The sequence below is a fragment of the Rhododendron vialii genome, chromosome 9a, assembly GCF_030253575.1.
Source record: "Rhododendron vialii isolate Sample 1 chromosome 9a, ASM3025357v1".
NCBI lineage: Eukaryota > Viridiplantae > Streptophyta > Magnoliopsida > Ericales > Ericaceae > Rhododendron > Rhododendron vialii.
The window spans coordinates 29,256,036-29,273,356 of NC_080565.1; the positions used below are offsets into that span (position 1 = coordinate 29,256,036).

Below are 17,321 nucleotides of genomic sequence, written 5' to 3' on the forward strand. Positions count from 1 at the left end.
TGAAAGCTTCTACAATTTCCTGGGAATAAGAAATGATATTCCTGGCACTGACTTGGCTTGGCATTTCAATGTTCTCAAAACTTTTCTTGTTCCTATCCTTCCAGATTTGCCATAAATTGGTGATGAACATAGTGTGCCAGGATATATTATTTTCATTCCCTAGGTCTCTATTGCTTCGCAAGTTAAGGGACATCTTGATATGGTTATGAGTATCCAAATCCCCTCTCATTAAGTGGTTCATGGGAATGTTACTCCAAAGCTCTTTGTCTTTGTTGCATTCCTTGAATAAATGTTTAATGTTTTCTGAGCAGGTGTTGCATCTTGGACATAAATCCGAAGTTGCAATACCTCTCCTGGCCTGGAGTTGATTTGTTGGAAGGCTGTTATGGAGAATAAGCCATATAAAAGTTTTGAGTTTTTCAAAAATTTTAAGTTTCCAAAACCACTTCCAACCCTTCAAATTCGTGTCCTCTTTGTTTATAAGATCATAGGCAGCAGAAATAGAAAATTTGCCATTCCCAGATCCCACCCAAGTGGAGTGATCCACAGTTTACGTGTAAGTTGAGATGGTGATGGAGCTGATAGTCTCCAAAGTGTTAACATCCACATGTTGGGCTATCTCATCCAAAACCTAATTTCCATCCATTAACAGAGTGTCTACCTTTTGGGTAGAGTTGGTAAAACATCTTTTCTTCTCTATACCTCCATGGCTCTATAATATTCTTGAACGCTCCACACAACTATCACATGTAATGGACTCTTCTGTAATATTCAAAATTTCTTTGAAACTCTCTGAGACATGTTCTTCCACTCCTGTTTAGGATTAAGAGAGGAACTTAATAACAAAAAACTTATGACCATGAATTTAAAAAAAAAACATTAATGATGGAATATATTCTAAAAAAGTGAATTAGTTTTACTTTTTGTTGTTGATTTTTTATGAACTTTTTTCAATTTTAATATGTAATTTTATACTATCTTTTATGAGTTTGATCTCCTTAAAAGACGAAATATTAACTACCTGTTTCGGCTCCGAAGTGACTCAAGGACTGAGCGGGCGTGCCAGGACTTGTCGCGTCCAACGTAAAGGACTGAGTGCCCTTTTTCTGACTTCGAATCTGTGAGGGCGATAGTGCTGCAACCTAAGGGCTGGATTACAGTAAAGGTCCGTGGTTTTGCCTCTACGAGCGAGAACTTAATAATTTTCTAACCGTGTAGGAAAAGAAGTAACAACGTAAGAATAACTTTATTATGTCGTAATAATAAAGTTGGGGATACAAGGGAGATATGAATAATTTTATTATATCGTAATAACAAAATTGCGGGTATAAGAAAGATAGAAATGAGGGAGAAAGGAGATAGTTGCTTCGCTCGGAAGGCTTTTGGTTTTAAGCGTTGAGCTTGATTGGTGTGTGAACCCTTTTTTCTTCTTGACTTCTAGTATTTATAGGCCAAGAGTCTTCAATTCTGCATGCAAACGGATTTGTTGGCTTCTCCTTATGGCGCCATGTGTCCCTTGTAACTTCCAATTCATGAGATCATGGGATAATGGGTAGTTATTGGAAGTTATAAAAGATCATGGACAAATACTGCACTGGTCCAGATCTGAGCCAAGTTTCTCGCCTTCACCACGAGCTAACATGTGTCCCATGTGAGCTCCGGATGCTGCCACGTGTCCGCAATAACCACCCACTAACATATTTAGTGGGATCATGGGTGGTTATTGGAGGTAAATAACAATTACCCATGTGTTTATTCTTGATCATGGGAAGTTACTGGAAATAATGGGTATTCCATCTCCTATTTCCATGGGCAGTTGACAAATAATGGGCCACCTCATTCCCTTCTTTTGTGGGCACTTGGAAAATCGTGGGCCATTTGACTAGTCAAATGGCCATGTGGCAAAACAATCCCTATTTTCTTGTTCCTCTTTCACGATACTTCATAAAATGGAAAACATGATAATGGGCCTTGCAAACCAAATAATATGTACAAGGCCTTGTTCCCATAATAAATTAATTGGGTCTCGTTTCCATCTTCACAAAATATAGTCCAGAAGCCATGAACTCAATCCCTCCATCGAAATGGATTAAAATTAATCAGGCCCAATCAACATTACTTTGGCCCATTAATTTTAGTCCAATACATTTATACTTTTTGGCCCAATTTAATTAAAAGATAATCAAATGGCCCTCCAATACTCACCATGGACTGGGTGCCAAAAACGGGTGTAAACAATGCCCCCAGGCCTTGACCTTGTTCAAGATCTAGGCCTTTTGATTAGGACAGAGTGTAGTTTTTGGCAAACCAAACGAGTCCTTATCAATAGATTTGAAAAAATAAAAAGATAATTAGGCTTAGATTAGCCTAACACCCCTTTCAAATTCTCAAATGCTTGAATTTTAAAAAGACGATCAGGCTTTAATTAAGCCTAACAACTTTTTAAACCTCCAAATATGTCTTCTAATTGGGTTGGGACTTCCCCACATTTTGAATTGAAACAAATCCTAATAACTTTGGGATAGAAACTCCCACTGAAGAGTCCTATCGGCTGAAATCATTACCACCTCTTTGGGCCTAGGGGACACGTGTCATCTCCACAGGCCTTGCATTGGTTTGCATGCAGCCTTTGAAGCCGCCAGGACCTCTTCGGGTCAATCAAGAGTCTTATCTCTTCAATTGCCATTTTAATTTTCGAACCCCAAGTGAGATAAGTGCAACGGTCCCCCTTGAATCTCGTATCGTCATCTTTAAACTCCATTCTTGCTTCCCTATCCTCTCCGTATCTCTACTCATCCGAATTTAACAGAGCTCAAAGACCCTGATTCATTATCGTTCCTTGATCTTGCATCCGAACCCTTGAAGCAATGGCTACCCATAAAGCCCATACGCCTCCTCCAAACCCCTAATAGCTTAGCTGTACAGATCCGAAAGATCTTAGCAGAGGAACGCATAGCAGTAACCAACGATGTTATGGTGATTGCTAACGCTGATCGGGTTGGGCTTGGACCCGCTTTCCAATTAGGGTTCCCCTCTCAACTTGCCCCAATGTACCCACTGGCAGAAGAGGTCCTTCCCTTCGAGTCTCCAAGCCTTGATTGGAGTCGATTTACTACAGACATTCCCAACTGGCTTTGGCATAGGTCTGATGCGAAATATGTGGAATGGCTCGATCGGATGTTGGAAGCCAAATGGGATTTGTGGAGGCAAATAGGGATCCGAGACGCTATCTTGCTTAGTCGATCCCTAATCGACATGGACAAGAACTTATTCTTTGCTACATTTCAGTTCTGGTCGGTGACAACGAACTCCTTTCACTTCAAGGTAGGCCTTATAAGTCCTACTCTTCAGGATATTGCTTTCTTGACGGCCTCCGTCCCCACGGGATTGAGGCCAATTACTTTCTATCTTAGAAAACCCCCTACTTCGAGTACATAGAGCCTCTGTCTTTCTCTCCCTTCATAAATCACTATGCCAAAAAAGGTCCTGTAGAAGACAGTGAACACATAGCTTTTCTCCTCTACTGGCTGAACAAGTTTATTTTTTGCATTTCTGCAAATAGAGTTACCAAAGACTTCATAAACCTGGCCTGTGCCCTAGCTTCAGGGCAAAAGTTAGCACTAGGCTCTTTAGTTCTGGCTCACCTCTATCGTGGGATGAAAGACTTGATAAGCAACAAGTTCCTTTTTGCCCCTGGTCCACTGTGGATCATTACTCTATGGCTCTAGTCCTACTTCCCTAAGTTCGCTCCGCCCATGACCAAAAATCTAGACCATACCTGCTATGGCCTTCATTATATTGATGCGCGTGGTCCAAAATATGCGTTTGGTACTTATTTCAAGTTTTTCTATCACGAACTTACGGGAATGGGAAAGAACTGGATGCCATTTACTAGGGATACAGTACCTTGGTGGTTGAAGCAAGGGGCATCAGATCTGGGTGATGATTATGATGATCACATGGAGATTTGGACCAGCTTCTTGATCTCACGAGATCTCATGTATGGGATGGTCTTTACTCCCACAAACTACAAATGTGGAGTTGAGTATTACAACGCAGCTCAATTCGCCAGGTAGTTTGGCCTTTGTCAGCTTACCCCAGTGCCTCCATATCAGTCCTTGAATGAGGACTTTACTGAAAGGCCTGTGATCCAACCGAGAGACCTAGAACGAGTTAGGAACCTTCTCGAGATGAGGAAGAATTTTGCCTTTCCTACTTACGTTGAGCATACTGACAAGGGCGCCAAGTTTGATAGCTGGTGGGGAAGCTATACCAAAATGCACTTCTTCAATTCGTACCTAGAGGTCTTGACCACGCTTCTGCCCAATCCTGCTAGAGTACCCAAACCTGGCATTCATATGCCTCTACAACAAATCAGTCATTTCACCAACCTTGAGTACAAAAAGAAAAGGTAATTCAGAGGCTACTTATTTGTCTTATTCCTTTTTAAGCCTCTGAAGTTTGGACTAAACTTCCTCTGTACTGGCAGGTCTGGGAGATGTTCTTAAAGACGTTCCTGCGGCCCCCTCAGCTCCTCAAAGATCAAAGAGGTTGAAATCAACTGCCAAAAGGCAATGGCCGAAGGTATGAACGCTTTAGTCCTTCGCCTCATCCTCCAAAATAAGGTAATTATGCCTTCATCTTTTCTATAGGCCTCTGAGAAGGTGGTTGCTGGTAGGACCAGAAGCAGCGCCAAGACTAGTTCTCCTGAAACTGATCATTTGGAAAAGGTCTGTGCCCTTTATGGCTCTGCCCCTATGCTCTATTTGAATGTTTTACTAATCTTCCTTCTCACAGGCCGACTTTAAAGCCAAAGAAGAGCAAGCTGAATCTGTTCCATCCAAGAAGAAAAGGCTGAGAAAGATAACCTCCACACCGGCTGATTCTGAAAATACTGTGTCTGCTACGGAACATAATCCTATTGTAAGGATGTTTTGTGACAGGAGTTTCTAAGCGTTATGGCTCCCTATTATCATCAACTTTCCCTTGTTTTCAATCCTCAAGTGCTTGACGACTACTTTGAAGAAGAGGCAAAAGTAGCAGATGAAGAACTAAACGTGCCTGAACAGGAACCTGAACATGAAGCTTCCTCAAGGACTCCAGAAAAACCTAGGTCTCCGATTATTCAGTCCACTCCACCAACTGATCCTATCGTGGAGCCTGAATTCGTTAATGTGCAAGAAGAGGAGGAAGACGAGGACCTGGATTCTTTGTTCAAATCTGCCCAAGACTTGTTGAAGGCAGCCACCTCCGGCACCTCGGGTAGTGGTCTTGGCTCAACTTCTCAGTCTGAGTTCACACACCAATCAAGCTCAACGCTTAAAACCAAAAGCCTTCCTAGCGAAGCAACTATCTCATTTCTCACTCATTTTTATCTCTCTTATAACCCCAATTTTGTTATTACGACATAACAAAATTATTTATATCTCCCTTGTATCCCCAACTTTATTATTACGACATAATAAAGTTATTCTTATGTTGTTACTTCTTTTCCTACATGGTTAGGAAATTATTAAGTCCTCGCTCGTAGAGGCAAAACCACGGACCAATCACAACTCCCTTCTCTTTCTGCCCCCCGAGTGCAGGGCTGCTAGATGATGTAGCGTGATAGAATGTTTGAGAGGGGGGGGGGGGGGGAGGTACCCCCAATAAGCCAGCTTGGTCTTGATTGTTGCCAAAAACACCAAACTATGGAAAGCCCTGCTGCTGAGAAGCGAGCGGTAGCCTCTCTGTAAGCGTAGCAACCATTTTATTAACTGCTATGGTCAGAGGTTCCAAGGACTGAGAGAACGATTGTGAAATTGAGTGTGTCACGTCGCGGGAGATCTCACGTCCTGCCAAAAACATATAATTTTTGACACTGTCAGTAGCGTCGCTAAGATCTTGAGCGCTGATTTGAGGACCAGCTTCCTCGAGTAATGGCACGTCGACTGCCACTCCCTCAGGACTCTGTGGTGGATCCGGGATGGGTGGATCCGATTGTTGCTGCTGTTGCTTCCTTGCCATAATAAAACCCTTAGATGATTAGGGTCCCACTGGGCGTGCCAAAAATTGTTTCGGCTCCGAAGTGACTCAAGGATTGAGCGGGCGTGCCAGGACTTGTCGCGTCCAACGTAAAGGACTAAGTGCCCCTTTTCTGACTTCGAATCTGTGAGGGCGATAGTGCTGCAACCTAAGGGCTGGATTGTAGTGAAGGTCCGTGGTTTTGACTCTACGAGCGATGATTTAATAATTTTCTAACCGTGTAGGAAAAGAAGTAACAACATAAGAATAAATTATTATGTCGTAATAATAAAGTTGGGGATACAAGGGAGATATGAATAATTTTGTTATGTCGTAATAACAAAATTGGGGGTATAAGAGAGATAGAAATGAGGGAGAAAAGAGATAGTTGCTTCGCTGGGAAGGCTTTTAGTTTTAAGCGTTGAGCTTGATTGGTGTGTGAACCCATTTTTCTTCTTGACTTCTAGTATTTATAGGTCAAGGGTCTTCGATTCTGCATGCAAACGGATTTGTTGGCTTCTCCTTATGGCGCCATGTGTCCCTTGTAACTTCCAATTCATGAGATCATGGGGTAATGGGTAGTTATTGGAAGTTATAAAAGATCATGGACAAATACTGCACAGGTCCAGATCTGAGCCAAGTTTCTCGCCTTCACCACGAGCTCCGGATGCTGCCACGTGTCCGCAATAATCACTCACTAACATATTTAGTGAGATCATGGGTGGTTATTGGAGATAAATAACAATTACCCATGTGTTTATTCTTGATCATGGAAAGTTACTGGAAATAATGAATATCCCATCTCCTATTTCCATGGGCAGTTGACAAGTAATGGGCCATCTCATTCCCTTCTTTTGTAGGCACTTGGAAAATCGTGGGCCATTTGTGGCCATGTGGCAAAATAATCCCTATTTTCTTGTTCCTCTTGCACGATACCTCATCAGATGGAAAACATGATAATGGGCCTTGCAAACCAATTAATATGTACAAAGCCTTGTTCCCATAATAAATTAATTGGGTCTCGTTTCCATCTTCACAAAATATAGTCCGGAAGCCATGAACTCAATCCCTTAACTGAAATGGATTAAAATTAATCGGGCCCAGTCAACATTACTTTGGCCCATTAACTTTAGTCCAATACATTTATACTTTTTGGCCCAATTTAATTAAAAGATAATCAAATGTCCCTCCAATACTCGCTCTGAACTGGGTGCCAAAAACGGGTGTAAACACTACCCTAAAAATAATTAATTTCGTCCAAATTCCCACCTTAATTGATAAGCACATGCCATGATTTTTGTGCACGTTCACATGATTTTTTCATGCTTTTTTCTTTTTCATTTGGAAGTGGAAAAAGTGGTCCTGGGTTTACTGTGCTTAACCGGGTGGGTGTCAATTGTATTTGATAGTGTCAATTTCGAGTTCGTATCAGAATATATTTTAACTGTTATCTTGATATATACTAATTAACGCATGCAACCTTCTTAAAACCGTATCATTTTCTAGTTGACGTTCTCATCCGCTTTAGTTAAAATTCTGTAAAAGATGTATATAAAACCACGATAATGTGATACAATAAAACCAATTAATACATAACAAAAAAACACATTTTTAATACTGTTATAATGACATATTACTTAAACAAAAAAATAAACAAACCAAAAATAGCAAAATCATGTCATATAGACATTCATGTTGTCTCATCCTACCATGTCGTGTCGTGTCATTTCGGATTAATGAGTCAACACGGAAAATTGAGTGGTTATCTACGTCTTATCATGTTGTGCGAGCCCAACCCGTATTCGCGATGTTAATTTTTTTTCTCGTCAAGTCACATCACATTCTTATACATGTCCTAAAAAAATAATTGACCCGAGCGAATAATTGAACTTCGTGTTAGGTTTGAGCCGTGGCAATAATGCCAACCCCTATACAGCTAGCTGTATACAACATCAGAAACAGGAGTACTCAAACATCATCGTACCATGAAAATGAGATGCGTATTGACGTGTAGATTCCAAATTTCTTTTGGTGTGGGGGCACATCTGAGGGTCAAAACAAAATTGACTGTCTCCTGTATCAATGGAAGAATCGCATATCGATCATACATTTTTCGTTGAAAACATTGTTGGGTTACTATATCGCGTGTGACCGCCCGATGCTCGTAGGCCGCCATCTTATTAATCGTGAAAAACATTAATAATTGAACGCGCCACGCGGCAACAGATCTATCTATCTGGGAACGATCGATGTAGGGCATGGGTGAAATTGGCAGCTAGCTAGAGAAATGGATATGGAAGTTGAACATCCCTGCTAAACTCCAATTCTTTTTGTGGCTGATATTTCATGATGTGTTACTCACCAACTCTCTAAGAGCTCATAGAGGCATGATAGCCATGAGCTTCTGTCCCCGTTGTGATGAGACTCTTGAGGATGCCAATCACGTTTTTCATGGTTGCTCTGAATCTAAAGATAGCTGGTCCAAATTTCGTGGTTCCCACTGGCTAAGTTCGAGGCTGAACAAGCCTCTTTTGGAATGGACCAAAGTTCCAAAGCCAAATATCCTTTCCATTTGGACAAGAAATCAGTCTTGGGGCACAGTTTTTGTGGGTATCTCTTTGGCAAATCTGAAAAAACCGTAACTTAAAATGTTTCCAAAACTCGGTCTCCTCCACATCTGTGTGCACCAAGACTATTCTGAATTATGTGAAGAATATCTCGTTTGCTTGTCAGTCTGGCTCCGTTCCGTTTTCTTAGAAAACGAACTTTTAGAAAAAGAAGGCAATTTCAAGCTCAAAAATCATGTGTTTACGCAAATAATTTTTCTACTAATATGGATCTTGTTTGATAGATTTCATTGAGATCTTTTAAACGGTGCGAAAAAAAAATGATTTTTCATTTTCATTATATTTGAGCTTGAAATTACCTTCTTTTTGAAAATAAAGGTTTAAAAAGAAAGCGAAACGGCACCCGAAACTAGCAATGGACTCATTCAAAGCGTTTAATTTTTTAGAGTTTTCCCTCTACAGGTGGTGTCAAGCTAAACACAGATGGTTGCTTCTACGAGTCTAGCAACAAGACGGGGATTGGAGGGACTTTTAGAGACCACAAGGGCAGTTGAATCTTTGGTTACTTTGGGAAAGCCAACTGTTCTTCTAGTTTGGAGGTGGAAATATGGGCATTCTATAGATCGAGGTCTTTCTATTATGCTAGAATGTCATTATTGAGTCGGACTCAAGTGTTGCTATGAAACTATGTAACGAAGGCGCCCCTTTGGACCATGCACATCGCTATATAGTTGAGGAAGCAAGGAAAATTGCAGGCAGGACTAATGCAACCTTTTCTCATATTTTACGACAAGCTAACCAGGTTGCGGATTACCTTACTTGTCTGGGGTCACAACAAGAAGATGAAAATTTGTTTGTCACTAAGGCTATTCCGTTTGCGGCGAGAGAATTTGTCCTTGCGGATGCCACAGGGGTTGGCCATCTTAGAACCTTGTTGGTTCTTGCTTATCCTATTTAGGATGGTTTGTAATATGTTACTTGTAGTATGACTCGGTTTCGCTAGTGTTTTATAATATTTCTGTTTGAAAAAAAAGAAAAAGAAATTGGCAGCTAGAAGACAAACATTTTTCTGGCATATGATTTTCATTTTCGTTCTTGGAATTGATGATCTATTGAGGTCATTTACGTATTGATTAGGTTCTTCGATCTCGTGCAGAAGTGAAGCCAAAAATTTAGGTTTTGGGGTGTGAAAATCAAAAATGGCCGGCGTGAGTTTTTATATGTCTAACGTTTTGACATCGGGAAAAATAAAAGTTTTTTTTTTATTATCGAGGGTGAAATTGGCAGCTAGCTTGAGAAAATGGAAGTTGAACATCCCTGCTAAACTCCAATTCTTTTTGTGGCTGATATTTCATGATGTGTTACTCACCAACTCTCTAAGAGCTCATAGAGGCATGATAGCCATGAGCTTCTGTCCCTGTTGTGATGAGACTCCTGAGGATGCCAATCACGTTTTTTATGCTTGCTCTTAATCTAAAGATACTTGGTCCAAATTTCGTGGTTCTGCTTGACCGATTCCTAATCCTAAAATAATGGGTTGCCCCAAGCGTAGGGCTGAGACCGATGTAGCACAATATCCGGTAAGACCGGAGTCGAATCCACTAAGGACGGTGAAGTGTGTGCTATGGAACCTCGGGTTTTAGTATTAAAATAGCTCTTAGGTAGCCACCCCTTTGTCGATTTGATTAATTAACTACAACTAACAGATAAACTTGCTCAAATAATTAAAAAGAGAGGCACGGTCGTAGGGAATCCGACGCTCGCTATCCAATCAGAATCCGCTCGCTTTTCAAGGTTCTAAAAAAATGGTTAAATTTAGGGAGAATTGGAAACTCCGAAGGATGCAAATCCTAAGGTTGCCGGTCCCGTACACAGCGGCGAACAGGTTTTGGTCCTCTGTTCCCGCTCACATGAGTCCTGGCAATGCCTCGGATTCGTCCAACGGACGTAGTTTTCACCAACTAAATTTATTTAATTAAATTAATGTACGAAAAAATTGCGAGACGAATCCTAGTTGGGTCGCAACACGTCTTTACCCAACGATCAAACCTCAGAAAAAACTACTCACTCATTATTAAAAATAAAAGAAATAAAATCCTAAAATTAATCATGCTTCTATTGCGCGAGATGAAAAATAACCAAAAGATAACAATTAATTAAATACCAATGAATAACTTTAATAAATAACAGAAATCAATACGAGTTACCGGAGTGTAGAGATCTGAACAAAACTTCGAAAACTTGAAGAAAAAGCTCGTTGCAATCAATAACTATTGAAAAAGTAAAATCAATGAACATGTAACGCAGCCCCGTTCTTTTTTTCTTTTCTCGTCTGTCGTCCTTTTCTGCGTTTCCCTTTTTTTCTTTCCTTTCGTCCCCCGAAAGCTGCTGCTGGCGTCAGTAGGCATTAGGTTTATTTTATAGGAATTACATGCAATAATTACATGGTAGTCCCTTAAGCTTTTGTCTACTATTAAATTGACCACCAAAATCCTAACGCACTTCGCACTTCAATTCAAAACTTTTGTTAACTTCCATCTTTACCCAAAAATCATGAAAATCGAGCTCGAGTAACCTGTAAACATAAAAACGCAAAATAAATACCAATTAACAAATATAAAAGACTAGTAAATATAGATTGAAGGGCCAAAATATGTATATTTTGGCACTTATCAGGTTCCCACTGGCTAAGTTCGAGGCTGAACAAGCCTCTTTTGGAATGGATCAAAGTCAATTCCAAAGCCAAATATCCTTTCCATTTGGACAAGAAACCAGTCTAGGGGCACAGTTTTTGTGAGTATCTCTTTGGCAAATCTCAAAAAACCGTAACTTAAAATGTTTCCAAAACTCGATTTCCTCCACATCTGTGTGCACCAATACTGTTCTGAATTATGTGAAGGATATCTCGTTCGCTTGTCAGTCTGGCTCCGTTCCGTTTTCTTAGAAAAGAAACTTTTAGAAAAAGAAGACAATTTAAAGCTTAAAAATCATGTGTTTACGCAAATAATTTTTCTACTAATATGGATCTTGTTTGATAGATTTCATTGAGATCTTTTAAATGGTGCGAAAAAAATAAAAAATTATTTTTCATTTTTATTATATTTGAGCTTGAAATTACCTTCTTTTTGAAAATGAAGATTTAAAAAGAAAGCGGAACGGCACCTGAAACTAGCAATGGACTCATTCAAAGCGTTTAATTTTTTAGAGTTTTCCCTCTACAGGTGGTGTCAAGCTAAACACAAATGGTTGCTTCTACGAGTCTAACAACAAGACGGGGATTGGAGGGACTTTTAGAGATCAAAAGGGCAGTTGGATCTTTGGTTACTTTGGGAAAGCCAACTGTTCTTCTAGTTTGGAGGTGGAAATATGGGCAATCTACATAGGCCTTTCCATCATGCTAGAGAAAGGGTTGCTGAATGAGTCGGACTCAAGTATTGCTATGAAGCTATGTAACGAAGGCGCCCCTTTGGACCATGCGCATCGCTATATAGTTGAGGAAGCAAGGAAAATTGCGGGCAGGACTAATGCTACTTTTTCTCATATTTTTCGACAAGCTAACCAGATTGCGGATTGCCTTGCTCATCTGGGGTCACAACAAGAAGATGAAGATTTGTTTGTCACTAAAGCTATTCCGTTTGCGGCAAGAGAATTTGTCCTTGCGGATGTCATGGGGGTTAGCCATCTTAGAACCTAGTTGGTTCTTGCTTATCCTATTTAAGATGGTTTGTAATATGTTACTTGTAATATGACTCGATTTCGCTAGTGTTTTATAATATTTCCGTTCGACCAAAAAAAAAATTTGCAGCTAGAAGACAAACATTTTTCTGGCATATGATTTTGATTTTCGTTCTTGGAATTGATGATCTATTGAGGTCATTTACGTATTGACTAGGATCATCTCGTGCAGAAGCGTAGCCAGAAATTTAGGTTTTGGAGTGTGAAAATCAGAAATGGCCAGCGTGAGTTTTTATATGTCTAACGTTTTGACATCGGGAAAATTAAAAGTTTTTTTTTTATTTTTATCGAGGGTTACTATAGTAGAATGTGAGTGCAAATTATAAAATGTCCGGGTGAGAAATTAAAAACCACGTTGGGTCAGTTGAGTACTCCGTTTGGATGACAACCACTCCTTATCTGCTCCTATACATGGGCAAAATTGAATCAACTTGGAGTAGAAATTATGGGACCCATCACCAAAATTGAAAAAAATAATGGGAACTACGAAAATCTAATTGTTACAACAATTTAAGAAAATATCAGATCAACATTATTCTTTTCAGCTACGTACAAAAGAACTAGTAATTAATTAAGGTTGAAAGTCAATGGCATATATTGACCATATATGTGTATATAGTTCTTCAAGCTTTGTTGATGGTGGAATTACTAGCAATTTTTCGGGTCACTTCATCTCATGCAAAAGTGTGTGAAAAAGTTGTGAGAGAATGTAAGTTTTCGTTTGAAATGTGTGCGAACTAGCTTGAGATGCCTTGCATTTAAAAAAAAAACAAAACAAAACATATATTGTCCTATTTGATAGGGAGAGCCGTCTATGATTTTGTCCACATGTTCTAGAATTAGTGAATGCTACTCAATTCTCTGATTGGTTCATTTTCTTTGTACTAATTCTAGAACCAACCAAAAGAAAGACAATGCGAACCCGCAACATGCGGACCAATTGGTTGTTGGAATTTTTCCAACGTGGATTAATTATCACCTCAAAAATTAGTGTATGAGTCTAGGTAATGTTTCCTCTCATTGCCAATTGATTTTCAATTGAATGTTGTAACATGGTATTAGAGTTAAGTTTTCGAAGGCTTTTTCCATTTATTTATGCCTAGTTGCACTATGTTGTTTCGTTATGATCTATTTGTTCTAAATCCTTTGTTGACTCATTACGTGTGTCAAGGGTCATCTTGAAAATTAGTATATGAATTTGGAAGGTCTCTCAATCTCCTTATTGCCAGTTGATTTTGAGCTTGATGCATTAATTAACATTGATTAACTCATATTGATAGGCGCCCAAATGTTCACATTACCACCTTTTAATTTATCTTTGTTAAGTCCAATTATATTGTTACTTGGAAGTTAATAATGCATTTCTTGTGATTGAAGGAATTTTGGAGGGGAAATGCTAGGTGCAAAGGAAATGGGCAAATAAAATACCCTTAAAGTATACATGAATGGCTTAGATTCACTGCACAGTTTTCAATCAATTAATTAGTTGTTCTCTTAATTTAATTAGTTTTCAAAATCAAACAACTCAATTAATCTTTTCTCTTCAAATTAATCGGAATTACAGTAACTCAGTTTCACTATCTCTGTGGATCGACACTCGATCTTAATCACTCTTCTACGGAGTAATAGTTAATTCTTAATTTTTATAAATCTAATTTTGACACGGAACGACTGCATCGGTAATCATGTTTTTTTAAATTTTCAACCACTTTACATAAGCAGCTCTCATCCATAGCGGCAACGACCATTCTTTACATGAATTTTACGGAGTTAAACAATGTTTTTCAAATATCTCCTCGAGGCTTTGAATTTTGATGCATGCATGTTACCATTTTCACGTGCCACGACCATTCTTTACAAGAACTTTCGCTGACCTTTCTCTAACATGACTTGTGCTGACCTTTCTCTCACGTGACTTGTGCTGACCCCTCTCTCTCTCTCTCTCTCTCTCTCTCTCTCTCTCTCTCTCTCATTCACACAATATATAGCAGTAAGTGCTCCTTCCAAAGTTCCCTATGCATATCGTTATCGTTAAAAGAAAAAGAATGAGCAGCATGGTAGCTTTTATCACTCATGACCTGTTCTTCCTTCTTCTTGTACTCTATATCTGCATCCACCGGCTTGTCCTACCCAAATTCACCCGCATATTGTCAAACAACTTCCCTTTAACAGTGGCCAACCTGAACTCCGGTACTCGAAATTTCTTGTTTCGTATCCCACAATTTCTAAATCTGTATAGTCATGATGATGTTCAAGAAAACTGTGACAGGCTCGGGATCGGCCTGATCAAGCGATACGAACACAAGCACGGGTGTGAAAAGGAAACGGCTAACAACGAATGTGCGATATGTTTGTGCGAAATCGAAGAAGGGGACGAGATTAGAGAGTTGAGGTGTGACCACGTCTTTCATATGGTATGCTTAGACAGATGGGTCGTTGGTTACAGGCATGAAACATGCCCGATGTGCCGCGGCCGTCTAGCTCCGCCCCGGAAGTGGGCTACCGGGCTAATTGGAGAGGAAGAAGTCTTGGTTTTCAACTTGTTTCCGTGCCGTACAAATCGTCGCCGGAGCACATGGTGGCTGATTGACTAGCCGTTAGTAGCTAGAAGCCTAGAATGAGATAAAGTCCAATTTTCACCTAACCCAACAAAGTGGGATCTAAATGAGTATCTCGGATTAATATCTTGTATCCTAAGTAATGTAAATGATCTCTTATATCGATTGAAAAGAAAAAAAAGTGGGCTGTGAACAATTGTTATTGTGGAAATTTTATAGTCAACTCAAAATCAGTTGGTGATAAGCGTTTTAAATGTTTATATTAGTGCTTCCTAATTTATCATTGCTAAGTCTTTTTATTTTATTATTTGGCGTTTTAATACTTAATTTTTGTATTGTAGGCATTTGAAGAATTTGATAAAAAATATGCAAAATAAAAATATTAAATGGTGTTTGATACTCGATCGTTCAGATCAATCAAGTGGAATTGCTGGACAAAGTAACGTTTCACAAGTTAAATTGGCCATGGGATTAGACATTCACTGAAGATGAAAATATGAGTTTGACATAGACTTATGTCTATCAGGTGGGCCCAAAGATTTACAATTAGATGGACCAAAGGTTGGGCCTATGGTCTCAACATTTGGCATAACCTGGGAATAGGGATTTTTTTTTGGAGTACGGGGCTTATAAAAGAAGTGTAAGCACAAGGGCGGCAGATGATCATGGACGGACGCATTACAACAGAACAAAACAAAGGGAAGGCTGCGCACGAAGGGGAGACTTTTCGACGACGGATCACTTTTTTTCCGATTTTTCTTTTCTCTTTTTCCTCACGTTTTGATGCTTTGTTTAATTTCTCGCATTCCAGTAACTCGTTTTAGTTTTTGTTCTTAATAAAAGTTATTTGCTAATATTTGATTAGTTGATATTTCTTATTTATTTTTCATCTCGCGTAATAGAAGCATGTTTTAAATTAGGGTTTATTTTATTTCTTGCTTAATAATGAGTAAGTAGTCGTATAGGTAGGATAGAGGGATGATTAGTACACCGTGGCCAGGTCGAACACGTTCTGCTCCTGTCTTTCGAAATAATAATGGAAAGGCAACGTTAGGTTAATAAAGTACGTCTGTTAGATGAACCCGGGCATCGTTGGAACTCATGTGAACGGGAGAATGGGGGACCAAAACTTATTCTCTGCTGCGCATGGGTAAACGGCGACCATTAAGGTTCGCATCTTTCATGGTAGTTTTTTCTTTCTAAAGTCAAACGTAAATAAGAACACCGAATGAAGCAGATGAGTCCGGGATTGGTTGCAAGTGCTATGAATCCTACAACCGTACGTCCTTTAAATTATTTGAAAAGAACGATCAATTTCTTAGTTTTAATTAATCTCCGCATAAAACAACAAGGGTACCTAAGAGCCCGTTTAAATTATAACAATCCGAGTTTTAAGTCAGCACACAGCACCGTCTTTGTGGATTAGACTTCGGACTTACCAGATATTGTGCTAAGTCGGTCTCCGCCCTAGACTTGGGGCAGCCCATTAATTTAGGACTAGAAAATCGTCAAACATTTCGCAATGAGTGGAGATTTCCCAATATTATATTAACTGATCACCCATATTGATCCGAAGCAATACGAGACTATTTTCTTAACATCCACATCATGTGTAGCCGCACTTGAGGTCTTTCACGTGTAGCCCCCTTTTTTGGTCTATCATCATGCAACATTTGATGATCTGTCATCGTGAGGTGTGGATTATGAATTTAATAAATATGAGATGGATATCTAATTACTCACAAATTTAAGTGAATTTTCAATTATTTTTGCGGCATATGGATGACTCAGTACTGACAATATTGAAGAAAAACCAAATTATACGTGAAAAATTACAAATTTTTAGTGTATTTTTTGAACCTAAGGGTCCCTACGTTCGCTTGAAATCCCTCGAAATATAGGGAGCCAACCCTGATCATCCCAATCATTCTTTTCTTTTCTTTTTTCAAAGTCTTCTGTTTAGGTCTGGTTTCTTTTGTTTTTTTAGCTATATTACCTATTTACTCAAATATTTAGTTTGGTTTCATTTACTTTGATTTTGTACATAATTTAAAGCATTTTTTGAACCTAGAGGGTCCGCTTTGACCCCTCATTATACACTAGAGCTGCCCATGGGCCATGACTAATGATCAGAATGTTAAATCGAACAAACCCAAGTCACGATACTTTCGAAGGAGATATAAGAAAATAGGGAAAATGACGGCCTAGGACGTGTTTTGATAATTAATACCCTCTAAGGACATGCTAAGAACAATTGTTAATGCTGAAAATGTCCTTGACGAGTATTAATTATCAAAACATGTCATTGGCCGTCATTTTCCCAAGAAAATAAGTATGTAGTTTGGAAGCCCATAATAAAGCTCAAGTCTCTAAGCCCAAAATAAAAGATGCTCCCTCCGTCCTCATTCTTTTGTCCTTCATTTTATTCCAATCGGATAAAAGCTAATTATAACTTTTA

General features: G+C 39.2%; 1 protein-coding gene across 1 annotated transcript; it reads left to right on the forward strand.

Moving 5' to 3' along the window:
• The first annotated feature begins 14,324 nt into the window (after positions 1-14,324).
• LOC131300902 (E3 ubiquitin-protein ligase RHA2A-like) lies at positions 14,325-15,107 on the forward strand. The gene has a single exon (XM_058326921.1). The coding sequence runs from the start codon at positions 14,351-14,353 to the stop codon at positions 14,897-14,899; it is 549 nt and encodes a 182-aa protein (XP_058182904.1). The 5' UTR covers positions 14,325-14,350; the 3' UTR covers positions 14,900-15,107.
• The last annotated feature ends 2,214 nt before the right edge of the window (positions 15,108-17,321 follow it).